This window comes from Peromyscus leucopus, chromosome 14 (assembly GCF_004664715.2).
Source record: "Peromyscus leucopus breed LL Stock chromosome 14, UCI_PerLeu_2.1, whole genome shotgun sequence".
In the NCBI taxonomy this organism is placed as follows: domain Eukaryota; kingdom Metazoa; phylum Chordata; class Mammalia; order Rodentia; family Cricetidae; genus Peromyscus; species Peromyscus leucopus.
Window position 1 is genome coordinate 52,735,494 of NC_051075.1, and position 27,033 is coordinate 52,762,526.

The 27,033-nt window shown below is 52.1% G+C and overlaps 1 protein-coding gene across 1 annotated transcript in view; it reads right to left on the reverse strand.

The window, feature by feature from the left end:
* Nucleotides 1-27,033, reverse strand: part of Ltbp2 (latent transforming growth factor beta binding protein 2) — an 86,836-nt gene that overhangs the window by 13,835 nt on the left and 45,968 nt on the right. Inside the window, exons 9-18 of the mRNA XM_028876692.2 lie at nt 17,131-17,205; nt 15,527-15,649; nt 12,179-12,343; nt 11,747-11,962; nt 10,992-11,011; nt 9,785-9,824; nt 8,984-9,097; nt 7,038-7,166; nt 6,240-6,368; nt 1,798-1,917 (exon numbers count right to left, since the gene is read on the reverse strand). Coding sequence (XP_028732525.1) covers nt 1,798-1,917; nt 6,240-6,368; nt 7,038-7,166; nt 8,984-9,097; nt 9,785-9,824; nt 10,992-11,011; nt 11,747-11,962; nt 12,179-12,343; nt 15,527-15,649; nt 17,131-17,205 — 1,131 coding nt within the window. The remainder of the gene's footprint in view (nt 1-1,797; nt 1,918-6,239; nt 6,369-7,037; nt 7,167-8,983; nt 9,098-9,784; nt 9,825-10,991; nt 11,012-11,746; nt 11,963-12,178; nt 12,344-15,526; nt 15,650-17,130; nt 17,206-27,033) is intronic.

Consider the following 27,033-nt stretch of genomic DNA (forward strand, 5'->3'; position numbering starts at 1 on the left):
GATTCTTCTGCCTAGTCAAGAGTTTGAATTTTAATCTAAGGTCATGGAATGCCTTGGTAGATTCCAGTATTCTGGTTTGTTTTGGGAACTATTTATTGCTGTATTCCCAGCCCGTGGCTAACACACAACTGGCACTCGGCAAATGTTTGCTGACCAAAAGACGAAACAGTGTGCCTAAAATAATACGCATTATCCTCTTAGTAAAAGGCTGCTAAGGAGACAGCTAAAGGGATCCAAGGAATGGTCACATGGGGACTAATTTGTGAGTCTGCCATCCATACGCTGGAGGATGCCTGGGCATCTTTCCAGGGACCAGTCTCTGCGTGGGGAACGGTGAGGGTGCCCACCTGTGTTCCTGGTGAGAGTATGAAGTGGGAGTGGTGGGCAGGAGGCAGAAGTTCAGGGGTCTCTGGGTGAGAGTCGGGGACAGCCAAGACCCTGGCATTGTCAAGGAGAATCTGCTCTCCGTCCATGGGAACCCAGAGTCCTGGGTATGAGGGAAATGTCACTGAGATTGCTGCATGGGCCACTGTCCAGACCTCACAGTCTCTCACCAGAGACTTCAGGTTTCCGTGGACAGAGTTGGAGACAGAAGAAAGGGAGAGGAAATTGACTGGGCTCCCGGGGTGATGGGCAGGGTCTGTGGTTACTGATGGAAACCCGGAGAAGTGTACAAACTACATCATTCTTTCAACAGCCCCAGAGTGTCTGCCCAGAGGCAAGAACTCAGCCTGACCTCCCTGATGAGGTGTCTGTCTAGAATCCTTCCTCCTGATGGGACAGAGCCATCCCGAGTAGGGCACGGAGTCGGGACATGATAGAGAGAGGGCCTTACAGTGTGCTGGAGGTGGTTCTGCGCATCTTGTGTTAGCTGAGCAGCCGTCTGAGATGAGTGTGGCAATTCCCATTTGCAAACATGAAACATGAATACAACCCAGACCTGTCTGCTCTGGAGCCTGTGCCCTGGTTGCAGAAGGTTAGTATAAACCCGATCTTTTCGATGCTCTGGCATTTCTTGGTTCATTTCCTTCGGTTTTACTTTTCTGTTTAGTAAGTCCTGATGTTAGATGCACAGTGCTGTGACGCCTGATGAGGCTCTCTTACCAAGCGCTTAGCGCCCGGCCAGCTGGCGCATAGAAGGGGTCTATCAAACTCTGTGTTCACTCTGCATTCTCTTGTAAATGCCAAGTTATCTTGTTTCTCTTGATCTAATGAGGACAAGGGGCGGCTTCCAGCTTGGATCATGCCCAGGCCTGAGTTATAGGTGGAAAGGCACAAAGAGGGGAGCCCTGAGCAAAGGCGAGGCACTGGGGTGAAGACAGTTTGTTCTACGTCTCCAGCTGTGGTTCCCCTTCGCTTAGGTATCCCGGGACTTTGCTTCCCTGGTAAGCAGACTGGGGAAAGGTCTCCCCTTCACAAGGTCCACGAGCTCACCCCTTACTTCCAGGACTCTCTGGAACCAGGTAAGACAGCTTTAGTAAGGAGACTAAAGGGGCCAGAGAGATCAACTCTTCCTCTGCTATATACAAAGAGAACACATTTTCCAAGGTGATGGGGCAGAGGTATGTAAAGATGTTTATTCCTGTCGTGTCACGTAGATTTGTACTTCCCTGCAACAGGGGCCATACAGGATGCTGATGTATCACCCCAAAGACAGGGGCGCTCAGGGATTCATAGACGTGTCTCTGCCAGTGGGAACTGGCTTAGTGTCAAGGGACTCTGTGGAGGAGAGCTAGAGGGCGAGCTGATGGTGGGTCGTGTGGAGGGCAGCGCGGACCCATTATTCCCACGCCTTACCTTGGCAGTGTCCTTGTCTGACCATGATGTAGCCCCGATCACATTCACAGTGGTATGAACCCTCCGTGTTGCTGCATCGCCCACCACTGCACACCCCGGGCTGCTCACACTCATCTATATCTGCAAACACACAGGATGGTCCCCCGTCAAAGCCAGCCCTGGAGGGGGGGTGTCCTGCGGCATCCTTTCCAGAGGCCACGGACAAGGCTGCTAGGTAAGGAAGCCATGTTCGCTGCAGTAGGGTTGATGGAGGGATTCTTAGGACAGCTGTCAGCGACTGGTCAGACCCCCCCACGGCCCTTGAGTTCTTTTCTCCCAGGGATAGCTACTTCTAGGGCCCATGGGAGCCCTTGCAACTTTCTCCTCCAGATGTAAGGCCTGGGTTTGGGGTCAGGTGTCAGTCCATACAGTATGATCCGAGAGGTTCTCCCTGCCCCAGCTAGAACAGTGGACACTGGGTCTACCACTAGGGTTCTTCTAGGACAGAGAGCTGGGGTGGGGTTTAGCTCAGTGGTAGAGCACTTGCCTAGCAAGCGCAAGGCCCTGGGTTCGGTCCTCAGCTCTGGAAAAAAAAAAGTCAAAATCACAGAGAGCATTGCAGGCAGCCAAGGGTCTGTAATGCATGGCTTAGATCATTATCCAAAGCACACTGACCCCCTCCTCTGAGGAAAGGGAAGGAGCTCCTATGCAGAGCAGACAGCGGAAAGCTGATGGCTCCCTCTCTAAAGCTCGATCTTGGTCAGGCCACTCCCGAGTCACACCTTGGCTCCTTGCTACCTCCAGCTCCATTGCAGTTAGGACCTGGCCCCAGCCCTGTGGTGTTTACCCAGGCTCTCTGGTATAATCTTAGCTATGGTAGATTGCCGTAAGTCCCGCCTCCAAATCTCTGTTCACATGCACGCCTCTGCTAGGAGTGTCTTTCCCTTCCTGATGACCAGTCGGTTCCTATTCCCATTTCACACAGTGGCTCAGTTTACCAGCTCTGTCCTGTGACCACTCCCTGGTTCCACCACCAGGGCCTCATCTTTCCCCCCCTCTAGCTCCGGGTCAGATACTTCACAGAGTCCTTGTCAGACTGAATGAAAGGCAAAGAGCTGAGAGAAGTGCCTGGCAGGAAACACGGAGGAATGTTTGTTAGCGCCGCTCAGGCATAAACCGACCGATAGAACCCAGGGAGCTTCCACCTCAGCCATGCTTCCTATCGCTCCAGCTCACAGTGGAGTCTCTGGCAGACCCGCCACATGCACCCTCCTCCGCTCCCATGGAGATGCTGGCCTTCGGTACAGGGCGGACCCAGGAACCTTCCTGGCAACGACTCTCCGGGGAATTCAGAAACAGCTGTCTGAACTCCTGGAAGCTCTGCCGCTAACAGCAGAAGGAACTAGAAGGCAGAGCGAAAAGTGGAAACCTGATGGGAAAAAATGGGGGACGCCAGAACCACCGCTTAATAAACAGACAGTGCTGGTTTGCAGAGAAAAATGGAAGTGGAGAAGTGGGTTCCTGGTAGCCACGCAAAGACGAACCCCAGTGGGAGAAAGCATCCTGGAAAAGGTAAGTAAAGTTCACAATGTCTATGTGACATAACAAAACCACAACGCATTAAAAATAATGCAAAAAAAGGGGGGGCAGCAATGGTTCCGTGGGCAAGAGTCAGCCACCAAGCCTGGCAACCTGAGTTCGATCCCCAGAACCCGCGTAAAGACGGAGAGAACCAACTCCACATGAACGCTGTCTTCTGACCTCCACACGAACACCCTTACACACATACAACAAATAAGATGTAACAGAAAACACAAGGTACACCCAAAAAGTCACAAGAAAAAAAAACCCCACAACCACACTTGGGAAACAAGCCAAGGACCGGAGTAAGCAGTTCACAGAGGAGGAGCCCCAAGGGCCAGAGTGCAAAGATACACACTTATTCCAAGGCAAGTTATAGGCAAACCCAAATAAATCCTTAATATTTAAACAACTTACATTCATTTCTACTTAAATTAAGTTAAAACTTGTCATGGTTTACAATGATCAATTTATACATACGAATCAATGCTAGATTAAAATAATGAAGCACTGCTTTGGGAGGCGGGCAAAGTTTCGGAAGTGGATGCTAAGTTGGATTAGGGACTTCAAGTGTCAGCCAAGTCCCAGTGGTCGAAGGACTTAGGCTGACCTCAGGTTCCTTCCGCTCCTACAGCTGGCAGAGACATCCGGACACCAGGCTGGCACAGGACAGAGCCTCACGTCTGGGCCAGACCTGGCAATGTCCTTCCCTGTAGCCGTAATTTGCCTATGGCCAGCTCCCAGACTCCCAGACTCCCTCTGGCCTCAGCACCCACCCAGGCTGCAGGAAGCCTGGAAAGCCCGTGTCCCCGGCCTCTCCCCTGGCTCTGTCACCCTGCTCTGAGTACTGTAACATGCGTCCCCTCCTTCCCAACAGCCAGATGTCAGAACCATCTACCCTTAACAAACCCTCCTGGCAGCCACTGCCCACAGGACAATGGCCATGTACTTCAGCCTGGTACTGGAGTCACTTCACAGACTGGCTTCGCCTGCCTCCACTTCCGCTAACACCCTCTAGTCACCCCGACTTCACCATAATTCCCAGGACATGCCACGCCTGCCCACCTGCTGGCCTATGCAGAAATGGTTGCCTTTCCCTGGACTACCAGCTCCATCTATTCCTGCTGTTCATCCTCAGGTGCCTGGTACCCTGCCTGTAAAGGCGTGGACCCTGGGAGGCAAACCAGGCTTTGGAGATGGCATGGCTTTGAATCTGTGTCCAATGCTGCTACACCTAGGTATCGCGTCCGTGGGTGTTTCAGCTCACCTTTCGAAGCTTCGTTTGCTAAGGCATAAAGTGGGAGTAAGGACTGCAAGGGCTGGAATGACGGGCTGTATATAATAAAGTGCTTAGGGTGGCTCTGGGTACAGTGAGTGCTCATTAAACGGGAGCTGTTATTACTCTACCCCAGTGCAAGTGCCCCCCCACGGAAACCTCCCCCAGTTTCTGCTATTGTCAGCTGCTTGCTCATCTAACTCGATAGTGCTATTATTCTTGCTCGTGCATTGACTGTCTTCGGATCTTTAGCACAGGGCCTGAACCTGGCCACTCAGTCCGGGCTGGAGTACTCACTGACCCGGGTCCCTCACGCTCCTGTTTTAAGCTGGCTTCTCTGTCTCCTTTCCTCACATAATGAAGTGAGGACTTGGATGCCGCTGGATTCTCAAGGCCAGATCCTTGGAATCGGACATTGAGGAGGTTCTGCCAATGGAAGGCCTCCTGACTCCATGGCCATGCCGAGGGGTGGGGGCTGTGATCATGGCCAAGCCTCTGACTTGGTGCCGGAAACGTGAGCCCCAGGAACAGGCAGTGCCATTCTCCAGGTGAAAGTTTCCCAACTACTTCTGGGTCCCCGGGCACTGTGTGGAAAATACGTCCTTATTTCTTCATGAACTTATTCATAAAAATGTACAGGTGCGCTCTATTTATAAAAGGGTTTGCACCGTGTGCTGGCTGGTTTTATGTCAACTTGACATCAGCTAGAGTCATCAGAGAGGAGGGAGCTGGAGCTGAGAAAACGCCTCCATAGGCTCGGACCGTAGGCAAGCCTGTAAGGCACTTTTTAAATTAGTGATGGATACAGAAGGGCACAGCCCATTGTGAGTGGGGCCACCCTGGGCCAGTGGTTCTGGGCTCTATAAGAAAGGTAGCTGAGCAAGCCATGAGCAAGCCAATAAGAAACCCTCCTTATCCTGCCTCCGGGTTCCTGCCCTGTTTGAATCTCTACCTTGGCTTCCCTCAATGGACTGTGATTCAGGATACGTAAACCAAATAAACCCTTTCTTCCCCAAGTTGCTCTTGATCATGGTGTTTCATCACAGCAGTAGTAACCCTAACTAAGATGTACAGGAAGCCTGCTTACTAAGAGTTGCCTAAAAAAATAAAATAAAATAAAAAAATGAAAATAAAAAAAGAGTTGCCTAACTACGGCTAGGCCTTCTTGGGGGAAGGTCAAAGCCTGCAGGGATCCCCACTGCTGGGGACCAGAACTCTTCTCCCAAATGTCCCCCGGTCTGCTGAGAGCCCAAGCTCCAATCCTCCTGGCTCACCCTCATCCCCCCCCAAAGGAAAGGCTCCCCTGTCACTTGAGTCCTGGCTTTTGGTCCCCATCACCAGCCAAGTCTCTGGCCTCTTCTTGGCTCCAACCACACAATTCCTTGAGGCCTTGCAAATATTGCCATTTTCTGGATTCCTCTTCCTCCTTGTGGTCCCAGCACAAGCTCAGCTTGCTCCCAGATCAAGGCCAGAGTGCTGTCTGCTTTCCCGTGGCTCTGGTACTCCCCGGCGGTCACACTCTGCGTGCCCGCCTCCTCCTCCTCTAGGGCCTAGCCAAGAGGTGTTGTCCTATGGCCATCCCAGGCCCAAGGCAGGTCTGGCTTACCTTGGCACTCCTGAGTGTCTCCCAGGGTGGCCAGTGAGTAGCCGGGGTAGCAAAGGCAGGAGTAAGAGCCCACACTGTTGACACAGCGTCCTCTTCCTGCACAGGGGTTCCTCAGACACTCGTTGTCATCTGGCCGGAAGGAAGCAGGGAAGGAGGTCAGGGAGGCCAGGGTGCCTTTCAACTGCCCACACTAGAGGATGGTGCTGTGTGGCATGGGAGGGACAAGGGAGAGGGAGCAGAGGAGGCAGAGGTGGAGATGGAAGCCTCCAAGGCCAAAGTCACAGGCCAACCTGCCAGGGCCTCTTAGGAGCGGTTGGGTGGTGGTCAGTGTCCCCTCCCTGCCCACTGTCGCCTAACTCAGTGGCTCCACAATCATTTCCTCTCTCCCTGCAGCCCACAGTGAAGGTTTCTCCTTTGCACAAAAAAACACTGAACAGAGAGGGACGATACACCTGATGATTTATCTTGGTTTCAAACCTGTCCTCAAGGGTCAGCCCTGGTGAGGCCTTGATCAGCTCTGCAGGCAGAAACATGGCCACTTCCAGAGGGGTGGGTGGGATGCTAGCTCTGGCTGGGGACCCTTTCTCCTAGAGTCTGATGGCCCTCACAGCCTGGTCACAGCCTAAATTAATGTCTAGTTAGCTGTGTCCACAGCAATGGCTTTCCTGAGCTCATGGGCCACAGTACCTTACTTGGAGCTTATGCAGCCTGGCCTCTTGACTCGGTCTCCACACCCTGTTCCTCTTTGCCCCCCCCCCACCACCACCACTCAGCAGGTACAGGTCACCCTGTAAATACCGGTGCAGTAGTCCTGGCTGGGGTGGAGCCGGTAGCCAGGGTTGCAGATACATCGGTATCCATCCGGGAGGTTCACACAGGTCCCAGGACCACAGACGTTGGAGGCCCCAGCAAAACATGGATCAAAGCCTGTGGAGACGGAGTGAGTAGAGGTGGTGGCTGAGGGAAGGGTGCACGAGGGCATTTGAGCAGGGTCGGGGGAGAGCAGGGACAGGTTCAAGGGCCTCGGAAGACCACTGGAAGTCTACCTACCCTTAGCATACCCTCTCGCACCAATGTGTAGCATGGCTTCGGAAGACTCAGGGGACCTGTGCCTGGTCTCTGAACCACCTGGGTACGTCCTCCTGACAGAGGCCTAATGGTTTCTAACAACCCATACTCTGTACAAATGACCTCCTTACTCTCACCCTCAATTTGGGCACAGCCCAAAGAACCAGTGCCACGCACCCCAGAAACTCTTACCCGTCTTCTCATAGACTGACAGACAGACAGTTCTAGTGAATAGGTTACATAGACTGAAGAAATTAGATTATTTTTCTTGTATCTCTAATCTTGTGTCTCTAATATTAGAGAAGTGACTGACACTTATGAATGAATGAATGAATGAATGAATGAATGAATGAACCAATAAGGGAACACTGTTTTCATCTGTGTCCACCCTGTTGTGTTATCCTATACCTCACACACCTAGGGCTCCCTTCCCTGCCCCATCACTCTGAGAGAACCCAGAAGGCTCACCAGGGTGGGTCAGAAGTGGCCCAGGTTGGTTCACAGAGGGGCTTCATGGCCTTGCTAACGTGCCCTGAACAGAATGCCCACAGCGGCCTGTGTGCCAGGTCATCTGCTCTTTAACCTGGTTCCAAGCATGTACTAGCAGTCCCCAGCCAGATTCCAAAGTGTCCGCTCTGAACGTGAGGCCAGAAGACAGCCAGGCAGCAGCTGGATCGGATACAAGATTGAAGCTGCTGCTGGTGACTTTATCACCTGCATGGCTGAGGGCCACTGCCGGGCCCGGCCTGGCTGCACTGTGCCATGGCCCTTCCTCCAGAAATATTTCAGTCTCAAGCGCTCCCCAGCCGAGCCCCGCGCCCTCGGCCCTTCCTGCCTGCTTGGAAGGGGATGCTCCCTGGAGTCTCAGGAGACTTCCTCTGAATCCTGGGAGAGGTCCGTTGAGAACTCTCAGGAAAAGCCAAGCCCCCATCCCACCTGCGACTTTCTCTGCACCAGGCTGCACAGGCTTTCCCCTTTCCCTGGAGGAAATCCAGAACTCTAGTCACCTTGACTCCTACTCAAGGTGACCCTCTCTAGCTAAGAGCACAGCTAGCCCCTAGAGAGGTCAGGCCAGGGGGCACACACGTGCAGAGAAAACAGTGTGACCATCCTACAATGTTAACCTTGCTTCTCTTGAACCAAGCCCCCAGACAACGAGCCTTCGTAGAAGGACATTCCACAGCCAGGTGGGTTTGCCAGGAATCTCCCCCACACTACCCCTCATCACTATGGCTGATCAGAGGGAGCCAGACACAGGGTCTGGACACTTAAACAACCTGTGCAATATAACTCTGTTACAGCCTTTCCGTGGACAGGTGACGGTCACTGCCAGGGCTCTCACTGGCTTTGTCCCCTCTCACCTTGCCTCCTACTCTAAGAACTCCCCACTCCATGCTCCAGGAAGATCCATGGCTTCCCTGGAGTCCTCCGAGTAGAACCATCCCTCCAAGGGATGTTAGTGCCCAGGCGGGGCTCCTGTCTTTTCTAGGTAGGCTTTGTGCCCTCTGTAGGATCAGGGCCAGGACCACAGCCAGGTCCGAGTTGCTGGAGACTATTCACGCAGTGGAAGAGGCCAGAGAGAAACTCCATTCACAGTCCTGCCCTGCAGTTCGGCTCTGGGCAGCCACATCTCCCACAGGTGGGGGCGAAGAGCCTCCAAGGGCTACTGCGGCTACCTGGGGGACTCTGTGTCACCAGGACATCACTGGAGGGAGTCACTTTCTCTTCCTCTGGACTCTCTGGAATGCCCTGTCCAGGCAATGGTGGTGTCGGTCTGCTGGTGGCATCCCCTGGAGAGGACAGAGGGGAGGAAGTGGAGCCCATTGGCTAGCAGTGGCCCTTCTGTGTTCTCTGATGTTCAGAGTCCCAAGAACCCAAAGTGGCACCTAGGGCTCCCACCGTCTACCCTCTCTTTTGGCATATCTGGTCCTCCTCCTTGTAGTCAAAGAACCTGAGGAGTGCAGAAATGGCTACTTGTCTGAGGCTGGACAGCTCACTGGTGGCAGAAATGCCACCCCATCCCCCGATGCCCAATGGAACATTCTGTTTTCACATGTAATGCATCTTGCAGTTTACAAAATGGTACTGCAAGTACAAGCACCCAGTTCCCGTGGGAGGCAGCAGGTGTTATGCCCACACCACGGCAGGGAAAACTCGGGCATCCTTGACTCTGAGGCCAGCTCTGGTGAGAGGCCAGCTCAGGGTCCGGAGGTAAGATGAGGCCCCTGGAGGAAAGAGCTCTGGGGCCCCACCAGGCTGCTACATCAGCTAGGGCCTCCTTTTTGGCCTGATTTATGTGCTGAGTGGCATCATGAGATTAAGAAAGAGTTTGGTGGGTAGGGAAAGAGTGCTCACATGCCATATCACTCACCACTTCTAGTCTGAACCCCACGGGTCAGTTCATGGGGAGTCATTCCATGACTAAAACTAAGGTCTCTCTCTCTCTCCCTTCTCTTCTCCTTCTAGGAGGAACTCACCTGGTATCCGGGCAGGTAGGTGGGGAACACTGGTTGTGATCTGCGCACAAATGGAGGTTATTTAGGGGGTGCGTCTTTTACTCCCAGGACATGTTTCTTTCTCCTTCACTTACCCCACCTCCTTCCTGTCCAGCTCTCTCAGTTAGTGAGTTTTTACTGCTGGCGTGTATTCTCTAGGCATTTTCTACCCACACTCTTAACTGACCAGCTCCACTTCTTTATCAGTTGTAGCTATTAATTATGTGTCCTCTTTCAGCTCAGTGCTGGCCACACAGCAGAACAATAGAACTTATCAGAGCTACGATCCTCGTGTCATAGATGAAGTAACAGATTAATTAGATCATCCAGGGCCACAAGGCCAGTGTGGCAAAGCCAGGAGTCATAGCCACACTTGGTGTCCCTCACCACAGCTATGGACAGAGACAGATGGGGGCACAGGGAAGCACAGAACAGCAGAGGACAGAAAGGCACTGGGACATTGCTGGGACTGTGAGGACATGGAGGGAAAGCTTTGATCTGAGAGGACAGCATGTGGTTTTTTGTTTTTGAGAGGGGGTTTCTCTGTGTAGCCCTGGCTGTCCTGGAACTTGCTCTGTAGACCAGGCTAACCCTTTAACTCAGAAATCCACCCGCCTCTGCCTCCCAAGTGCTGGGATTAAAGGTGTGTGTCACCATGCCTGGCTTCAGCACATGGTTCTTAAGCTGGAAATCAAGGCTGCTGGAGAAACGGGGCATGGAGACAGGTTAGCTCATCATTATCAGGAGATGAGCAGGAACCAACAGACTGGTCAAGGACTGGAGAAGCAGAAAGTATATTCACTCCTCTAGGGGCTTCAGAGATGCTCAGTCTTGGATGCACAGGGGCATTCTGGGCCCAGGGAAGGGGGCCAAACGCCCTTCCTCAGTGAAATGGTTTGAGGTATTCATGCTTTCCCATGAGCTCCTCACAGAGGGTATGTATTAAACAAGCTTGGAGAACATGCCAGACTCAGGACCAGTTCTAGGTGTCACGCACAGCCTCGAGCTTGAGCAGCCATCAAGACTAACTCCACAGTCGAATGGGTCCTTGCTCAACTTTGTGATCTCTCCCAGTGAAATCCGATATATGCTCCACCCTTCTTTTCTGCTCTCCTGAGACTATTCCCCGGGGTCTATGTCATTCTCTATATCACCCTAATCCAACCCCCTGGCAGGAAGACCCACTCACCTGAATAGCCCGAGAGTCACCTGGGAAAAGAAGATGACACAGTGTGAGCTCCAGGAGTGGAGGCAGTGACCTTCTGCCCTCCGCTCATGCTCACGGCCTGGCTGTTTCACAGGCTATACTCCACCCTGCATTCCCAGAGAGGTGAGCAACACAGAGTGCAACTCTTTTTATCTGCCTCAGCCTTTCAACTCCCTTTTGGGGCTGGCCACCCCAGAGATCCAAGGCTAGAGAGCATACAGGTAGCCTAGCTCACCTGTCAGTTGGAGAAAGGAAGTCTCCTGGATTCTTTCCAGGTCTCCAGGGACAGAAGTCCCCCTCAGACAGTCTCATTAGACCCATAACAGACCTCCTCCTTCCTGTGGTCCTGATCACATGGGTTACTCTCCATTCTCCCTGCTCTGGGCCATGGGCTAAGGGAGAACTTTTAGGAAGGAGATGAGTTGCCTCTGATTGGGCTAGTGTCCCACGTCTATGGCCACTGAGTTCTGTTCTTGCCTCTCTGTCCCAGATTCTTGGAGTAATTCTGGTGATCTCTGAGTTTTCTTGGTCCTAACAGCTTCCTGGCCTTCTGTACTGGGTGACCTGGGCATGGCCCCGTGGTTTCCAGAGCACTAGCTGGAGAACTCAAGCTCTTCCTGGCTGACACATCCTGAGCCCCAGGCATCTGTGCTGAAGTTACTGTTCTGAACCTAAGGCCCGGGCAGGGAACTGTAAGGAAAAGGAGGATCCTTAGGTGTCACCCCCAGCTCAGATACCTTTGTCAGGGAGGGTCTCAGCCTCAATCCACGTGTCGGTGACTGCCCGGAGTGGTTGCCTCTCTGCTGCCCCAGGCAGAGGTCCACTGATCTTCTGTGTCTGTTCCCTGAAGGGGCTAGCCAGTTCCTCTTCCACGGCTTTCCTCATGGACAGGCGGATGTCTGAGCTTGAGTAGGTGTAACCATGGCCAGCAGGGCAGATCTCCCTGAAGGCCTCTGAAAGACCGACAGAGGATGAACTGAGCCATGCCGTTCCTGCAAGAAGCCAGGGCCCCCTCTCCCCTCCTTCCCTCAAGGGGACAAGACAATTGTGGCTACAAGGAGAGTCCCAGAGTTCTGGCTTGAAGGGCTCTATCCAGGCTGAGGAAGTGGCTGGGCACTGGCTTTGAGGAGGTATCCTGGTGGCCAGGTCTGGGGTGAGGATGGGGTTACCTGTGCCAGGCAGGGGGCACTTTTCACACTTGCTGCCCCAGGCTTTGCCCACACGGCTACAGCAACATATCTGCTTGGTGATCCGTTGTATCAAAGGCAGGGTGCAGGTGCCAGACCCCAGCGACCGGTAGCACAGTCCCTGGTGCATGGAGACTGCTTTGTCCGCTGCAAGAGACAGGGCATGTGGGAACGGGCAGGTGGCCAGTGGGAGGAAAAAGCACAGAAGGCGGCGGGCAGAGGTGTGGTCGGCCGCAGGCACTGAGACTAGCCTGGCTCATGTCTCACTCTGGGAGTTCCGACGCTCGCAAGAACTTTGGGAGGAATGGCCGCAGTGGACTGCTCCCACATCTCCTGACTGGGCCCTAGCTTCCCACCCTTAGGTGAGAGCAGGACCTGGGAACAGAATTGTTTGGCTCCACCTGCTGCCTGTAGAGTGATTACTAAAGGCTCAGGATGAGTAGAGGGCAGTGTGCCCTGAGGATCACAGAGAGCCTCTCTGGGAAGATGAGATGAGGTTAGTACCCAAGGCTTGCCAGAGAGCTTCGAGGACAGGGGCCTGGTCTGGGTCATCTTGGTCACTCGGAGCCATCCATGTGTCCGATGTATATGGTTGTTTAATAATGCATGTTGAATGGGTGCATGGATGGCTCATTTAATTCATCAACTGAGTACTGAATCCGGGTGTGTAGCTCAGTGTGAGAGCCCTTGCTTAGCATGTCTAAAGCCCTGGATTTCAGTGCCAGCACTACACAGACACACATATACCCAAGACAAAAACCAAACCAACCAACCAACCAACCAACCAAAAACAAAAAACCAACCACTGAATCTATGAATTGTGTGGAGCTAAAAGAAAGTGGGTATTTAAAAATAGCCTCCTGCTTATTATCTCAGTAGGAAAAGATATGGCCAACCAGATTGAAAGAGACTTAAATCTGTAGAGGGCAAACCAGACAGTCAGAGGACAGAGGAGTGAGGAGAACAGCAGCCAACGCTGAGAATTCACGATTCTGAGGCATCCCGGCCAGTTCCATTATCTGCTACCTGCCGAGCCACACATCACCCTGGGCCTCAGCTTCTTTGTGTGGAGAGTAATGACGGAGGTGTGCCACGGACTGTGAGCACTCGGGCTGACCTGGCATGTGTGCCAACGCTATAGAGAAGGACTCGTTCTCCACAGATGCCCCTCACCCCCCTCCCTCGGGCTACTTCCCGATGGAAGGGCTGAAGTTCATACCCCTGGTCACAGTGACTGGGACAGGGACAGGCCCTTGAGAAAGTAGGCCCTCTACTGCTCAGCTTGGGACTTTTCTTGAGTTATCAGAAAACGGGTGCCCGTGTGCAGACCGTGAGTCTAAGGCCGAGAGCCTAGAGCACTCGGAGGCCACCACTGAAGGAGCTGGGAAACCAACACAGGAAACAGCTAGACAAAACGCCCGAGGGCATCGTGGGGACCCAGATCCAACCGACAAGGTCACATGTGCCCCCCCCCTTTCCCAGTTAAAGCAGTGTTGACCCCGGCTAAAGACGGCTTCTTCACAGGGTCATGGGGATGAAACACAGCAAGGCATGCAAGCATAGCCCGGCAGAGGTCAGGTTTGCACACCCATCCATCGGTCTCTGAGCCCTGCATCCTCAGGTGCAGTCTCTGCCCGCAGTGGTCCCTTCCCTTGAGCTCCTGTGGGGACAGGCTCTATCCCTCTGAATCCCAAGGTGGAATATAAGGAAGCTGGACCAGAGGCCCTAGATGGCTTTACTGTCCTACTCAGGTGGCAGGAAGTCACCAGCTTGCCTTCTCCACCAGTGGGGTGGGGAGGATGACTCCTTGGAGGAATCTGGAGGGAAAGAAAGACAGGGTCCCCCTGCTTCTCCACATTGCTGTATTGGGGTGGCTTCCTGACATTCAGACATGTTGGGTGTTAAGCACTCTGATAAAGAATGCTTTGTTTTGTTTTGTTATGTTTTTGTTTCAAGACAGAGTTTTGCTATGGGGCCTTAGATCTCTGCCTCCAGGCATGTACCACCATACCCCGCCCGATAAAGGAACCTTAAGTGACCTGGAAAAGGAAAGACTGTAAGGTCCTTGGGGTCTTGATGACATATTATTGCCACCACAAGCAGACCGCCACGCCGCCGTGTTCTCCTATCCTGGTTCCCTTCTTTCCTGGGCTCTCACTGTCTCCTGTCCCAAGAGATGTCAGGTCCAGACACCCTTTCTACAGGCCACTACCTCTGGGTGGCAGCAGAGTTTTGTTCCTCCTATAGCCTTCCCAGACCCAGGAGCAGACACTTGGTCTGCCAGCCAGAGAGCTCTGTGAGCTAGAGGTGGCCTTGTGCCTGAGGCCTTTAGGGTGCTCAGGCCTTCCTTCCCAAGAAAAGCCTCCTATGAGCTGTGGTGTCAGCTCTGCTGTCTTGGGGGTGAGGAAGGGCCTGCCAGCCTGGGCCCCTCTCAGCTGGAAACTACAGAGGTCACTGGAAACGGAGCCACCAGGGTTTATGTGGGAATATACACACATCCATCCACAACGCAAGGCCACAACTCATGTACGTGTTCGTGGTTGTGGAGATGCATGCAAAAAGGACCATGGAGTAACGTAAGGGTGCTGGAATACAGCAGTAACACCACTCTACCACGGACATAAAAATATCACGTAGGGGCTGGAGAGATGGCTCAGTGGTTAAGAGCACGGGCTGCTCTTCCAGAGGACCCAGGTTTGAATCCCCGCACCCACAGGGCAGCTCACAAGCATCTGTAACTCCAGTTTCAGGGATCAAATGCCTCTGCAGACACCAGGCACATACACATAGTGTACAGACACATGTGCCAGCAAAACACCCATGCACATTAAAAAGAAAAGCACTTGCAGTCATGTGACCAGCTGTGTTGCTACGCTTGGGTAATAGGTTAATAGCAGCTATGGCCTAGCCAGGCACTTTTTTTTTCCTTTTTCTTTTTGGAGCTGAGGATCGAACCCAGGGCCTTGTGCTTGCTAGGCAAGCGCTCTACCACTGAGCTAAATCCCCAGCCTGCAAGTCAGACATTTCAAAGGGGCAATAAACACCTTCAAAGACAATGGGACAGCAAAAAGGATGAAATAATGAGAGAGGAAACACGAAACAGAAAACACGAATCCTGAAAAAGTTCTCGAAGAAAAGCCAGGAGTAGACATGAGGCAGTAACCTCCAGCGCCCACAGAACACACGTCAGTTTTGTAGCCTGGCCCAACTCCAGGCTGATAGCAGACTGGCTCTGGGCACGAGGCCATGAGGTTCTGGGAAATTTGCCACTCTGGGTCTGGACTGTGCCCCTGTAGGGCGTCTCTCACCCCTGGGCCCACCATCACTCACATACACAGCGGCTCCTCGACGGATCCAGCATCAGGCCAGGCCTGCAGGTACACAGGTAGCTGCCCCTGGTGTTCACGCACTCCGAGTCCTGGCACAGGCCCAGGGTCAGGCACTCATTGATATCTGCGGGGGTGGAGGAATATCCATCCGACTGAGGCCAGATGGTGGGGAGGGGGCTGCCATCCTGGGTTCAGTGTGGGATCTCTCTGTGTGCCTTGGTTTTCTCACTCGCGAAACATGGATCATGATAGCAACCACCCAACAATGCTGATAGAATAATTGAATAGAAAAATTGCGCCGGGCTGTGGTGGCGCGCGCACGCCTTTAATCCCAGCACTCGGGAGGCAGAGCCAGGCGGATCTCTGTGAGTTCGAGGCCAGCCTGGTGTCCAAAGCGAGTTCCAGGAAAGGCGCAAAGCTACAGTGTGATGGCCACACTGATGCTGAACATGAAGTGCTTGTGAAGAGCACCCGCTTCCAGAGCAGGACCTAATTTAGGTAGCCCAATGCCATCAGAACTACCTGCTCATCTTCAGACCTTGAGGACGTTAGCATAAGATGAGGCCACAAAAGATGGCCACCAAGAGGACATCCTTGGTAGGATGCCCCATGGCAGCAGAGGCACTTGAGTGATACCATGGAGAGGTTGCGGGAGGTGAGGGTGAGGGTGGGGGTTGGGGGGGAAAGCCAGCCCATATACTTCCAGATTGTGGCCAGACATATCTGAACACAAGCTGATTTGCCTCCCCTGTGCTTCAGAAGTTTCAGGGTTCCTCATCACCTCCTCCAGGGAGCCCTAAAGCAGGACACGGTACCCAAGACCCTCCCAAAGCCTGTGGGTGAGCAGGTGGTTCTCACGAGACATGGTCACCTTGTGTGTGTGTGTATAGGCTGTTTGCCAGTGTCCTCAGATGCCTCAGTCAGCCCAAATACCCCTTTGCTTATCTTCCTGCCTGGAAGATCTGCACCTGCTTCAGCTGGGCAATTTATGTTTACCTCTAGTGAACATAAACCTATTACCTCTGCTAGGAAGCCTTCCCTGGTCCTCCCAGCCTGGATTGGATTCTACCAGAGGATCCCATGCCACCCATCAAAAACTTTCTCTGGTTGTATTTAATTAGGTGTCTGTGTTCTCCTGGTCATGGAACTGGGCTTCCCCATCCTGTGTACTTAGCAAAACTAGCTCAGACTGGATGTGGCACCCAGCTTGTGTACACTAAATACACACCCTGGCCCCGGTCTCTTGTTCTCCATCACTTCATTGTGATTTTAGCTCCACTTTGGTGGAAATGTCTCCTGTTCCCTGGAGACCAGCCTAAGAGTGGATGTGTAGGGTTTCTGGCCATGGTTCAAATAGAAATGGGTCAGGATGGGTGGCCCCAGCACCCTGGATCTCTCAGCACCCTCACGTTAGTCCCGATGTTCTAAAATCCCTAGGACAGGCCCCTCCCACAGCTCCCCGAAACTGGGGCTTAAAGGTGTACAATAGAGGCCTCCTAGGCAGTGACAGGTGTTCATCCTTTCTGGGGTGCATGTTGCCTCAGTATTAGCAGACGAAATCATGCCCCTCCACTGCCCCGGCTTCAACCCTGGAGTCATCCTTACCTTGGCAGTGGCTGAGGTTCAGTCTCTTGTACCCTTGGGGACACTCCAGCTGGCCATTTTCTATTACTGGGAAGGCTGAGGGATGAAGATAGAGACAGATGTCACGGGAGGGCCTTTGAGCTCATCTACCTAGTGGTCACAGTCTGGATGTCCCATGAGCTAAGTAGCCTGAGTTCCTACAAATATCTCCCTGGGCAGCTGTTCTGCCTTGCTTTCGCTGGGATCGTCAAGGCTCGTCGTGCTTTTCTGAAGACCATATCGAGTGAAATGAACGAGGCACAGAAAGACAAACACAGCCTGATCTCATATCTGTGTGGAATCTGAGAGAGGCAAACCCACAGAACTGAAGTGGGAAATGGCGGTTATGGGGACCTGTGTTGGAGTCGGGAGTGGTTTGGGAGTTGGGAGTCTAAGATTGTGAATTTCAAGGCAGGTCAGATGACTTAGCAGGTAAAGGTGCTTGCTGCCAAGTCTGATGACCTGAGTTCAAGTCCCAGAACCCACGTGTTGGAACGAGAGAAGCAACGCCCACAGTCATCCTCTGACCACCACGCCCACATCCCGTGGCATGTACACACCACACATACGCACCATACATGAGCACGAACATATACAAAACAAACAAATACATGAAAAAGAACTAAAGTTATAAACTTCAGAAGGGAGGAATAAGTTCAAACGACCTACTGTCCAACATAGCAACTATTACTAATAAGGCATTACATATTTGAAAATCACTGAGAGATTTTAAGCAGTCTCACCCTTCCCTCAAATAAACACAAAAATAATTGAGCTGATTGGCATGCATATCAGTGCAAAGCAATACACATACTTTGTGTCTGTGCATATGTGTGTGTGGCATATGTATATGTTTGTGTGGGTGTGATGCATGGAGGTGTGTGTCCATGTAGATGCATGCATAGGACAGAAGTCAATACTGACTGTCTTCTTTAATTGTTTCCACCTTGTTCTTTGAGGTTAATTATTGTACAATGTATTCTCATTTCAAACTATCATGTTGTGTAATATATATGTGTATATATATATATATATATATTTCAGTAAGGAAATATTTTTAGAAACTGAAGTGATGCTTTTTACCATAATCCCAGCACCCAGAAGGCTGAAGTAACAGGATCACCCCAAGTTCAAGGCCAGCCTGAGACCGAGCATAAGACCCCGCTGATCTCATACAACAAAAATAATTGGTTTTTTTAAATACTGAAAAAAAATCATTTCTCATCTGAGTTTATACCACCTATACAGCTATGCCATTGTATACAGTCGTCTACCACATTTGGCAATATAACACGGTCAAACATGCTTTGTTGGTTTTATGAGCTCTTCTATTCGGAAACCATCATAGACACACAGGAGGCATCTGAATGCAGAATGGCCAACAAGGAAATGATATCGGAATTTTGATGCTAACGCACATCCTGCTGACTCCACAACATCCCTCTCGTGTCACAGAGACAAAAAGCCCCTATTGATACCAAATAGGAAAAGGAAAAACATCTACATTGCTTTAGAGTGGCAGTCCAGTGAGCGTGCCCCAGCATCGATGAGGGAGGAGGGCGGAGGGGGGAGAGCCCGAGTGCATGATTCCTAAGCTAAGAAGAGAGGCGATGAGCTGGCTCAGTGGCTCAGCACCGCTTGCCGCCAAGCCTGACAACCTGAGTTCAATCCTGAGGAGTCACATGATGGAAGAAGAGAATTGACACTCTTGCTCCAGGGGACCTGACGCCCTCTAGTGGCCTCTACAGGTCACCCGGGTGCACATACTGACACATAGAGGCACAGAGACACACTTAAAGATAAAACAACGTATTTAAAAATTAATGCAATTTTGCAGGGCATGGGGGTTCACACCTTAACCAGGAGACAGAGGCAGGCAGATCGCTGTGATTTCAAGACCCCTCTGGTCTACACAGTGAGACTGTCCCCCTTCTCTCTTTCAGGAGGAGGAAGAGGAAGAAGACTGATAATTTCAATTGTACAGCCAAGTCTGAGAGTCTTGGTGCTTACATGTGTTTTGTTTTCAGTACTGAAGACAGAACTCAGGGCTTTGTATTTCCACTAAACTAAATCCCAATTCCTCTTGCCCCATCCCTTTGATTTTTTTTTAGACTGCCCCTCGCCGTGTAGTGCAGAACAGACACAAACTCTCTACCCCCACCTGCTTCAGTCTCCCAAGTGCTAGGAATCCAGGTGTGTGCTACCGCCCCCGGCCTACAGATGTTTTTCTAAGTGCACAGCTTTTACTTATTAGCCACTTCTTGGGGGCACTTAGGGTAAGGTTTGTTACCAATGGCAGCAGATAGAATTTTGCATCTTACATAGTCAGGTCAGATGCGGTAGGCCATTTTTTCCACTTTGTGCTCTGGCTGATGACAGGTCATTATAAGAAGTGTTGATGCTGTGCCTCTCGTGGTTGCTTATGATTATGTCATTAGCAGTTTCTTGGGACCACAGGGTCTTAGCAGGGGTTTTCTGGAGTCATTCCTCTGCTCTGTCAGGACTGGTTTAGTTAATGCCAGGCAAGGAAGTCCAGGAAGCAGAGCAATAAGAACCACAGTAATCACAACATGACCAAGTCAAACACATGGAGGTGCCAGTTGCCTGGAAACCCGACCCCAGGACATGTTGCATGCCAAGCATGACATGTGACAGTCTGACATCTGGAGAGATCAAGTGTGGACATACGCTAACCAGTAAAGCTTAATGTTTTCCTCACTACTAAAAATAAAAGTTGAGGTTTTAATATTTAATGACAAGACCCATCTTCTCTGAAGTTTCACTGAAGGGGCTGAAGGTCTGGACTAGGACATCCCTCAGACTGCTAAGTGTGGATTCTGAAACACTGAGAGGGAGACAGAAGGCTGGGAGTGAGGCGGGGGACATACACATCCCTGGCCCCGGGGCCTGATGGTATGTGCTGAGGACAGAAGGGAGGGAGAATGAGAGGACACTGTCAGCAGAAAGGCGGAAGGCTGGCGGATTGAACGCAGGCAGCAGACATTACGAAGAGCAGAAGGTGGGAAAGAATAACACAGAGTACGTGCCAGAGGCTGAGGAGTGATGCCAAGTTAGCGAGGACACTGGGCCACGCTGTCCTGTCTGGTTATCACAACAGTAAATGTCAGGAAGGCTTTTATCCCCATTTTCCAGAGCAGAAAAGCACAGCTCAGGGAGGTAAGAAGGCTGCTGGGAACTGAGTCAGGGTCGATGGCAGACTTCTGCCACAAAGGCCAGACAGACAGACAGAGAAAGGAGAGGAAAGCAAGAAGAGGAGGAAGAGGAGGCGAGAAGGGGAACACCTTCTCAGGCAGGTTTCAATATGCCAGAGGCCAGGGCAGCATCGCCTCCTGGATGTCAGGAGGGAGCAGAAGAGAAGACAGACGGATCTATGCTTTCTGGGCAATTGGGAGAGGAGTGGAGAGATAGGCTAGAGCTGTGAACAATAGGAGCACCAGACGCTGGCGCCTGAAGAAAGCTGTGGGAGCCCAGGCTATGTATGCTGAGAGGACCCGGCTACAGTCCTCACAGCCACACAGAAGTAGGGCTGCCTCTAGGATGGAGATCCTGCCCTGGAAGGAGACTCTCCTCTCACTGGGTTGAAGAGGAAACAGTGGATTGACAGTGCTTCCTGGAGGCAAGCTTCTAGAGAGAAATAACTGCCGGCCTCTATCTCCAGTGGATCTCCCAATTTTGGCCAATAGCCTCCACGTCAAACTAGGTGTTTCCATACATTTCCATGATTGGAAATACCTTTCCTTAACCTTCCAGAATGACCCAGAAGGGCTAGTTGCCAGCTTCTGTGAAACCAAGTCTGGCATTGGTCCTGAAAAGAAAAACTAGCTTTAACCTCCTTGGGAGAAGGAGAAGACGTTCAAATGGCCACGAGGCCTGGGGTGAGAATTCAGCAGCCACCGCACTGTGTGACTCACAGGGTGAGGGAGGCAGGTGCCCCTTCCGAATGTCCCCAGGATACTGGTCTTCCCTGATCATAGCATTTAACATGTGTTGTGGCCACTAGCCTGCTTGTCTGTCTCCCTCCCAGAGCATAAGCTCTGTGAGGACAGGGACCCCATCTGTCATCCCTAGGACCCGTAGCAGTCTGGATATTCAGACCAAATGGAAACAAATAATAACAGCAAATCCCGAAACAGACTTGCTGCAGACGAGGCCCTATTTGTAGAGGCTTTACATAGCAATGTCTTTAATCCTCACAACAGCCCTCGGGGTGCTTAGTAGTCTCGCCCCCATTTCACAGAGGAGTGAATAGAAGCAGACAGAAGCTAGACGTATGCTTAAGGTCAGCCAGTGGGGAGATGGAGCTGACATTATGAATGCCGGGAGGCTGGCTACAGAGCTGAAATTCAGAACCATCATCTACCGTTTCAGATAAACAAATGCATGAATCCACGGCAAGCCTCAGGGACTGTGCACAGAGAATTCTAGGGTCTGATGGGGGGATAGAGGAAGATATCAGCCATCAGGAAGGAAGGCTACCACCATTCCCAGGGACCTTTCCCACAAAAGTGCCAAGATGGTCAGGAGGCCAGAAGATCTCATCAGATGATTGACAAGCACACGGCATACCGAATCGCCACTCAGAGTCATCAGAGGGAAAGGTGAAGAGCCACACCAGGTCAAGAATGTAGCAACAGCTCAGAGGAGGAGAGGATCTGTGATCTAGAGATCTGGAAAGAGAAGGTGGCTGCAGGTGGCTGGAGAGATAGCTCAGAGGTTAAGAGCCTAGGTTTGATTCCCAGCACCAACAAGGAGGCTTACAACCATCTCTAACTCCAGCCCTGGGGAATCCAACACCCTCTTCTGGTCTCCCCTGGTACTGCATGCATGTGGTACACAGACATACAAGCAGATAAAACACACATATGCATACAAATAAATGAACAGAGAAGGTGGCCACAAGGTGACTCCAGTGGACATGTCAAGGACATGGGGAATTTCAGTGTCCTTAAAGTTGGTATTCTGACACCTGACAAAACCAAAATATCTCTTAAGGGCCCAGTCAGGATCAACCTGAACTCTAAACATCTGAACTAGGTAAGGCAGATGTGGGTAACTTTTCTACTATAGAGAAAGGACTGTGTGGCTCTGGGCATGTCCGGTCACTGCCTTTGCCCATCCCCTGATGCTTCCTGTTGCTCACAGGTGGGGCCAAAGAACAGGGCATCCATGACTGCAGTCTGTCTTGCCCTGCTAATTCCATACCTCAGCTTCTGGGACTCCCAAGGAGTCCTCAAAAAAAAAAAGAAAATATTAATTGCAGAGACAATTTTGGCTCCGATTCCCCAAGCAGAGCTGGGAGGAGGCAGTGAAGACATGTCTGGCCACAGGGCTATTTACACCATGCCAATGTCAGCCCGTGGTGACAGGTACGCACAGCAGGGAAATATGGAGGGTGCCTGATGCATCACTCCCCCAGAGAATAGACTCACGTTTAGCCCGGGTGGCCAAGCTTGGGCTTCTGAACTGGCTGGAGACTTGCTCCAGATTCGCACACCTCAGGCAGGGGGGTATGCTGGAGTGAAACGTCACTCCTCTGGTAGAGATGGTGTGGGAGCCCACGGCAGCCAGACACACAACTCATTCCCGGCTTCACCCCAATTTGGAGCATATTTCTTACTCTCTTTTAGCCTGTAGTTCAGCCATAGAAGTGGGGACGGAAACTTAGTTTGTAGGGATGCTGTGAAGATTCACTTGGCTGAAACAATGAATGTTGGCTGGAACTTCAAAACTGGCTCAGTCCCAGGAGATAGTTCCCCTTTCCCTCCCCTGCCCCTTCCTTCCCCTGGGCTGCCCTTCTTCCTTCCTTCCTCCCTCCCTCCTTCCTTCCTTCCTCCCTTCCTCCTTCCTTCCCTCCTTCCTTCCCTCTTTCCTTCTGTCCCTTCCTCCCTTCCTCTCTCCCTCCCTTCCTTCCCTCCTTCCTTCTGCCCTTTCCTCCTTCCCTCTTTCCCTCTCCCATCCATCCTTCCTTCTCTTCTTCCTCCCCTCCCCCTTAAGTTGCTTTCCATCATGGTGTTTTACCACAGCCACAGAAAAGTAACTGATACGGAGGACGACGAGCCTTCCTCGTGGAACTGTGGCAAACTCTAAATGAGCACGTGAATCTAGGAACACAGCAGCCACCACATCTTAGCAATGATCGTGCTGTCCACCAAGTGCCATGGCTCCTCTCGACGAGAATGGACATTTCCCTCAAAGACGGCCCCCATCGGTTTCCTCAGAGAGGCAAGAGGGCCAATGTCACTACAAACAGCGAGGTGGAGAGGGGCTCACACAGGGGCTACCCAGTCACCCATGCTCCAGCCCTTCCTGGAGTAGGTCAGAGATGCCACATATCACAGCCCTGTCCCCGCAAAGCAGGGAGGGGGCTCCCTAAGCCTGGGACACAATCCCCAGGAGGCTTCAAATCCTTTGGAAGAAGCTCTCAGAACACCGCCCAGCCACAGATAATACTCTCTCAGCTTGACTGGAGTTCAGTAAATCCCCATTTCCCTAGGACAGGGGACTGGTGTCTCCACTCGGGTTCTGGAGAAGAGAAAAAGGCGACCCCAGTACAGTTGTTCCCCAAAAGCTGAGGTCCTCTGGCTTTTAAATGCCCGAGCCAGAGCTCCAGACATCCGCCTACAGACAATGAATCACAGAGCACCCGAAGCAAGAGTCAAGAAAAGACGGAGCTAGGCCCCAGGTCCTTCTGAACGATGGACATGGTATTCCACGACACCTGGCAGCATCATCAGGATTCACTGCAGCACGAAGGCCTTCTAGATCTCTAAAGAAACAGTTGCCAGGGGTGATGGTGACAATACCATCATTGCTGCTGGGACTTGCCCTAAGTCTCCCTGCCCCAAATCTCCCCAAACCCTCACAGACCCAACTTTCCCCAGGACTGACATCACAGACTACCCCCACAACACTCCGTAGGGGACAAAGCTTTCGTCCTATGAACTACCAGTAAATCTTAACCACGCACATAGGCCCTCATCCTCTCAAGTCAAGCTGCTTCTCCGCCTCCAAAACACCTGTTCTTGTCAGGTGTACCTCTTGCAGGAAGGATCTTGGTACCTCCAGGCACAGGGCGTTTTATTGCTGGGCATTTTCGGTCTCTGGTAAGTTGCATCCTTTTCTCAGTTTCAAGCTGAGCTCTGCTTTCCAGAAACATCTACCCTCTTACTTTTTTCTCCTTAGCATCCCTCAGAAACAGCCTCCCTCCTTCTATATAGGGCAATTACTTGAGCATGCCTCTGTTAACACTTGGGCCTGGGTTACACGCTGCCAACCTGCCTGCCTGCCAATTTGGATGGGCATGATCCTTCACGCACAAGTCACTCACGAAATACGAGGCTGGTGTGCACACTCCCAAGATACCTCCCACTCTAGTGCCCTAGGTAGTGTTTCTCCCAAGCAGGTCCAGAGCTGGGCCATCTGAGGTTCAGACACACCGTGCTTTGAGTGCCAGCTTTGCTTGTCCTCACCCCACAATCTTAGAGGGGTTCTTCAGCCTCCTTGGGGCTACGCTTCCCCATCTGTTAAATGGGCTTCGAGACCCCCAGCTTGTGCTTATGCAAATTAAACGAGACAACGTAGGTATAGTGATGGTTCAGCAAGTGGCAGGCGTTCATGTTCACAAAATGCTGTGTTTCTGGAAGGACAGAGGGACAGAGTCTGCAGCCCCTGGAGAACCAGGGAGGGGGCCTGGGTCCTGAGGTAAACTCATCCCAGCCCAGGCAGATGGAAAGACATGCTCGTGGCAAACAGCTGGAGCCCACCACGGCCGGTCTGGAGCCAAGTGCCAGCCCCACCCGTTCCAGCCAAGGGGCCTTGGGGTTCACAGCTGGTGCCAAGCCTGATGAGGCAGCTGCCAACTTTCCAGCTAACACAGATGTCTGTCTTAGATGGAAAACTCAAAAATATGGCCTCAATCAAAGCGGCTCTCGAAAGCGGTGTGTTCCCAGACGCTGGCAGGACACTGAAGAGACTCTGGGCTGGGACTTTTTACTGACTCCCAAGGGGTCAGGGAGGCAGGGATCAGGCTAAATCCCAGAGGTCACTGGGGGACATGCTGTGTCACTCACTCAGAGGGAGGAGAGAGGAGGGGCTGGCAGTCGGTCTAGACCGACTCTGAGAGCCATCTCCTTGAGGAATGGGGCTCTGAAGCTCCTCCGGAAGAAAAGGGAATCGTCTGTGTTGTTGGAACTGAGAATTCAAGGCGGTCGTTTGGTATATTAGAAAGAGTAACAGTCTACAGTGACTATCTTCCACAGTCAGGCACGGAGCCTCCAAAGACCAGTGTGACCTGGGGGAAGCCATGGAGTCACGTGGGTCCTCTGCTGCCCATTCTCTCGCTGACATTGGGACTTGATGCCGCCGGGGAAGACAAAGCTTTCCCTCAGGGACACAGTCCCGTTTTATCAGAGGAGAAAGAAAAGGAAAGCCACCAAGGATGACAATGCTCTAGAATCCAGAAGTTCTGCTTTTCTTGCCAAGCATCCCCCCCAAACTCATTCAGCAGCATCTTTTGTCCTCCAATGCTTGCACAGTAGCTTGTTTGTCAAGCCACTTAAAGAAACACCCCTGCGAGCCCTGGGGTAAGGTGTGGCGCTGGATGTCTTGGCCAACGGTCAACACAAACAAGGTTCCTGAACGCCTTGCCCCTTCCCCATACGGCCGCTCTGCTGCACCGTCGTGTGTTTGAAATGTTTATGCTGCCCTGGCCTTTGTTATTTCTTGCTCAGGATGCCGGGATGCTTGCCATTCCAGGGTCTGTACCCTGCTGCCCAGCTCGCTAAGCTGTGCCAAGCACTTGGCTGGGGGGAGGGAGAAGGTTGGGCACCACCTGAGAGATGCAGAGAAAGAGCTGGTTTTGAGTGTGCCTACGGAGGTTCAGTCTGTGCTTTGCACTGTCACATACATGTAGTACAACTGATCCAAAGATCTTCTCCCACGCCCACTGTGGCTGAGGTCCAGGCCCCGAGTGGCCAAAGATGGCCAGCTCTACTAGGATCCAGGTCCTTGGTCAACCATTGAATTAATCTTACAAGACTGGCGCACAGCCCAGACCCTGAGTGGGGTCGGTAGGCAGGCAAACAGTCCCCAAAGTGCAAATGTTGGTCTTCTCACTCATTCCCACCTTCCAAGTGAGGATGTCCTTTAGAACCGGTGTTATGGTCACTGTGCACACCATCCCCTGCTAAGAGGAGCAAGCCAGGGATCTCTCACTGACCACAGCAATCCCTACAGCCTGCATCTCTGCATCCTGAACAAGCAGGGTCCTATGCGCCTGCTTAAAGTCCATAACCAGTAGATGTCTGGGGCCCAGAGAGATGGCTCAACAGTGGATACTTGCCACCAAGCCCAATGACCTGTGTGCAGGAACCAGCCTATACAATGCACTTAGAATCCCTACATGCCTCGCTCCGGGAACCGCTGCTCCCTCCTGGGCCTCACCTACAAATACTCCCTCCTGGGTCTCACCTACAAATACAATTCCCTAGGACTGCTAAATTCTTCCCCACCTCTTTGACTGCCCCCCCCCGTCATCATCCTGTGTGTCACCTCCTCTAAGAAGCTGTCCCTGATTCACAGCTTCAGCCAGTGCTTCTGACCCCTCAGTGTGGAGACAGGCAAGTCGTATACAGGAGAAAAGCACCGCATCTAATGGTGTCACCCACGCTGTAGATCTGCATATTTATGAAGATGGCTCTGGTCATATGGAAGGATCCCCTTTCCTAATTTGTACAAAAGTGCCCCAGGACTCACCAGTAGCCTGGTGTCACAGTCTGTCCCCACAGCACACAGTACTTACTGGTCCAGATGCTACACTAGGCTATTTCTAAAGCCAACCGACAGCCCATGAGGCTGCAAGCTTGG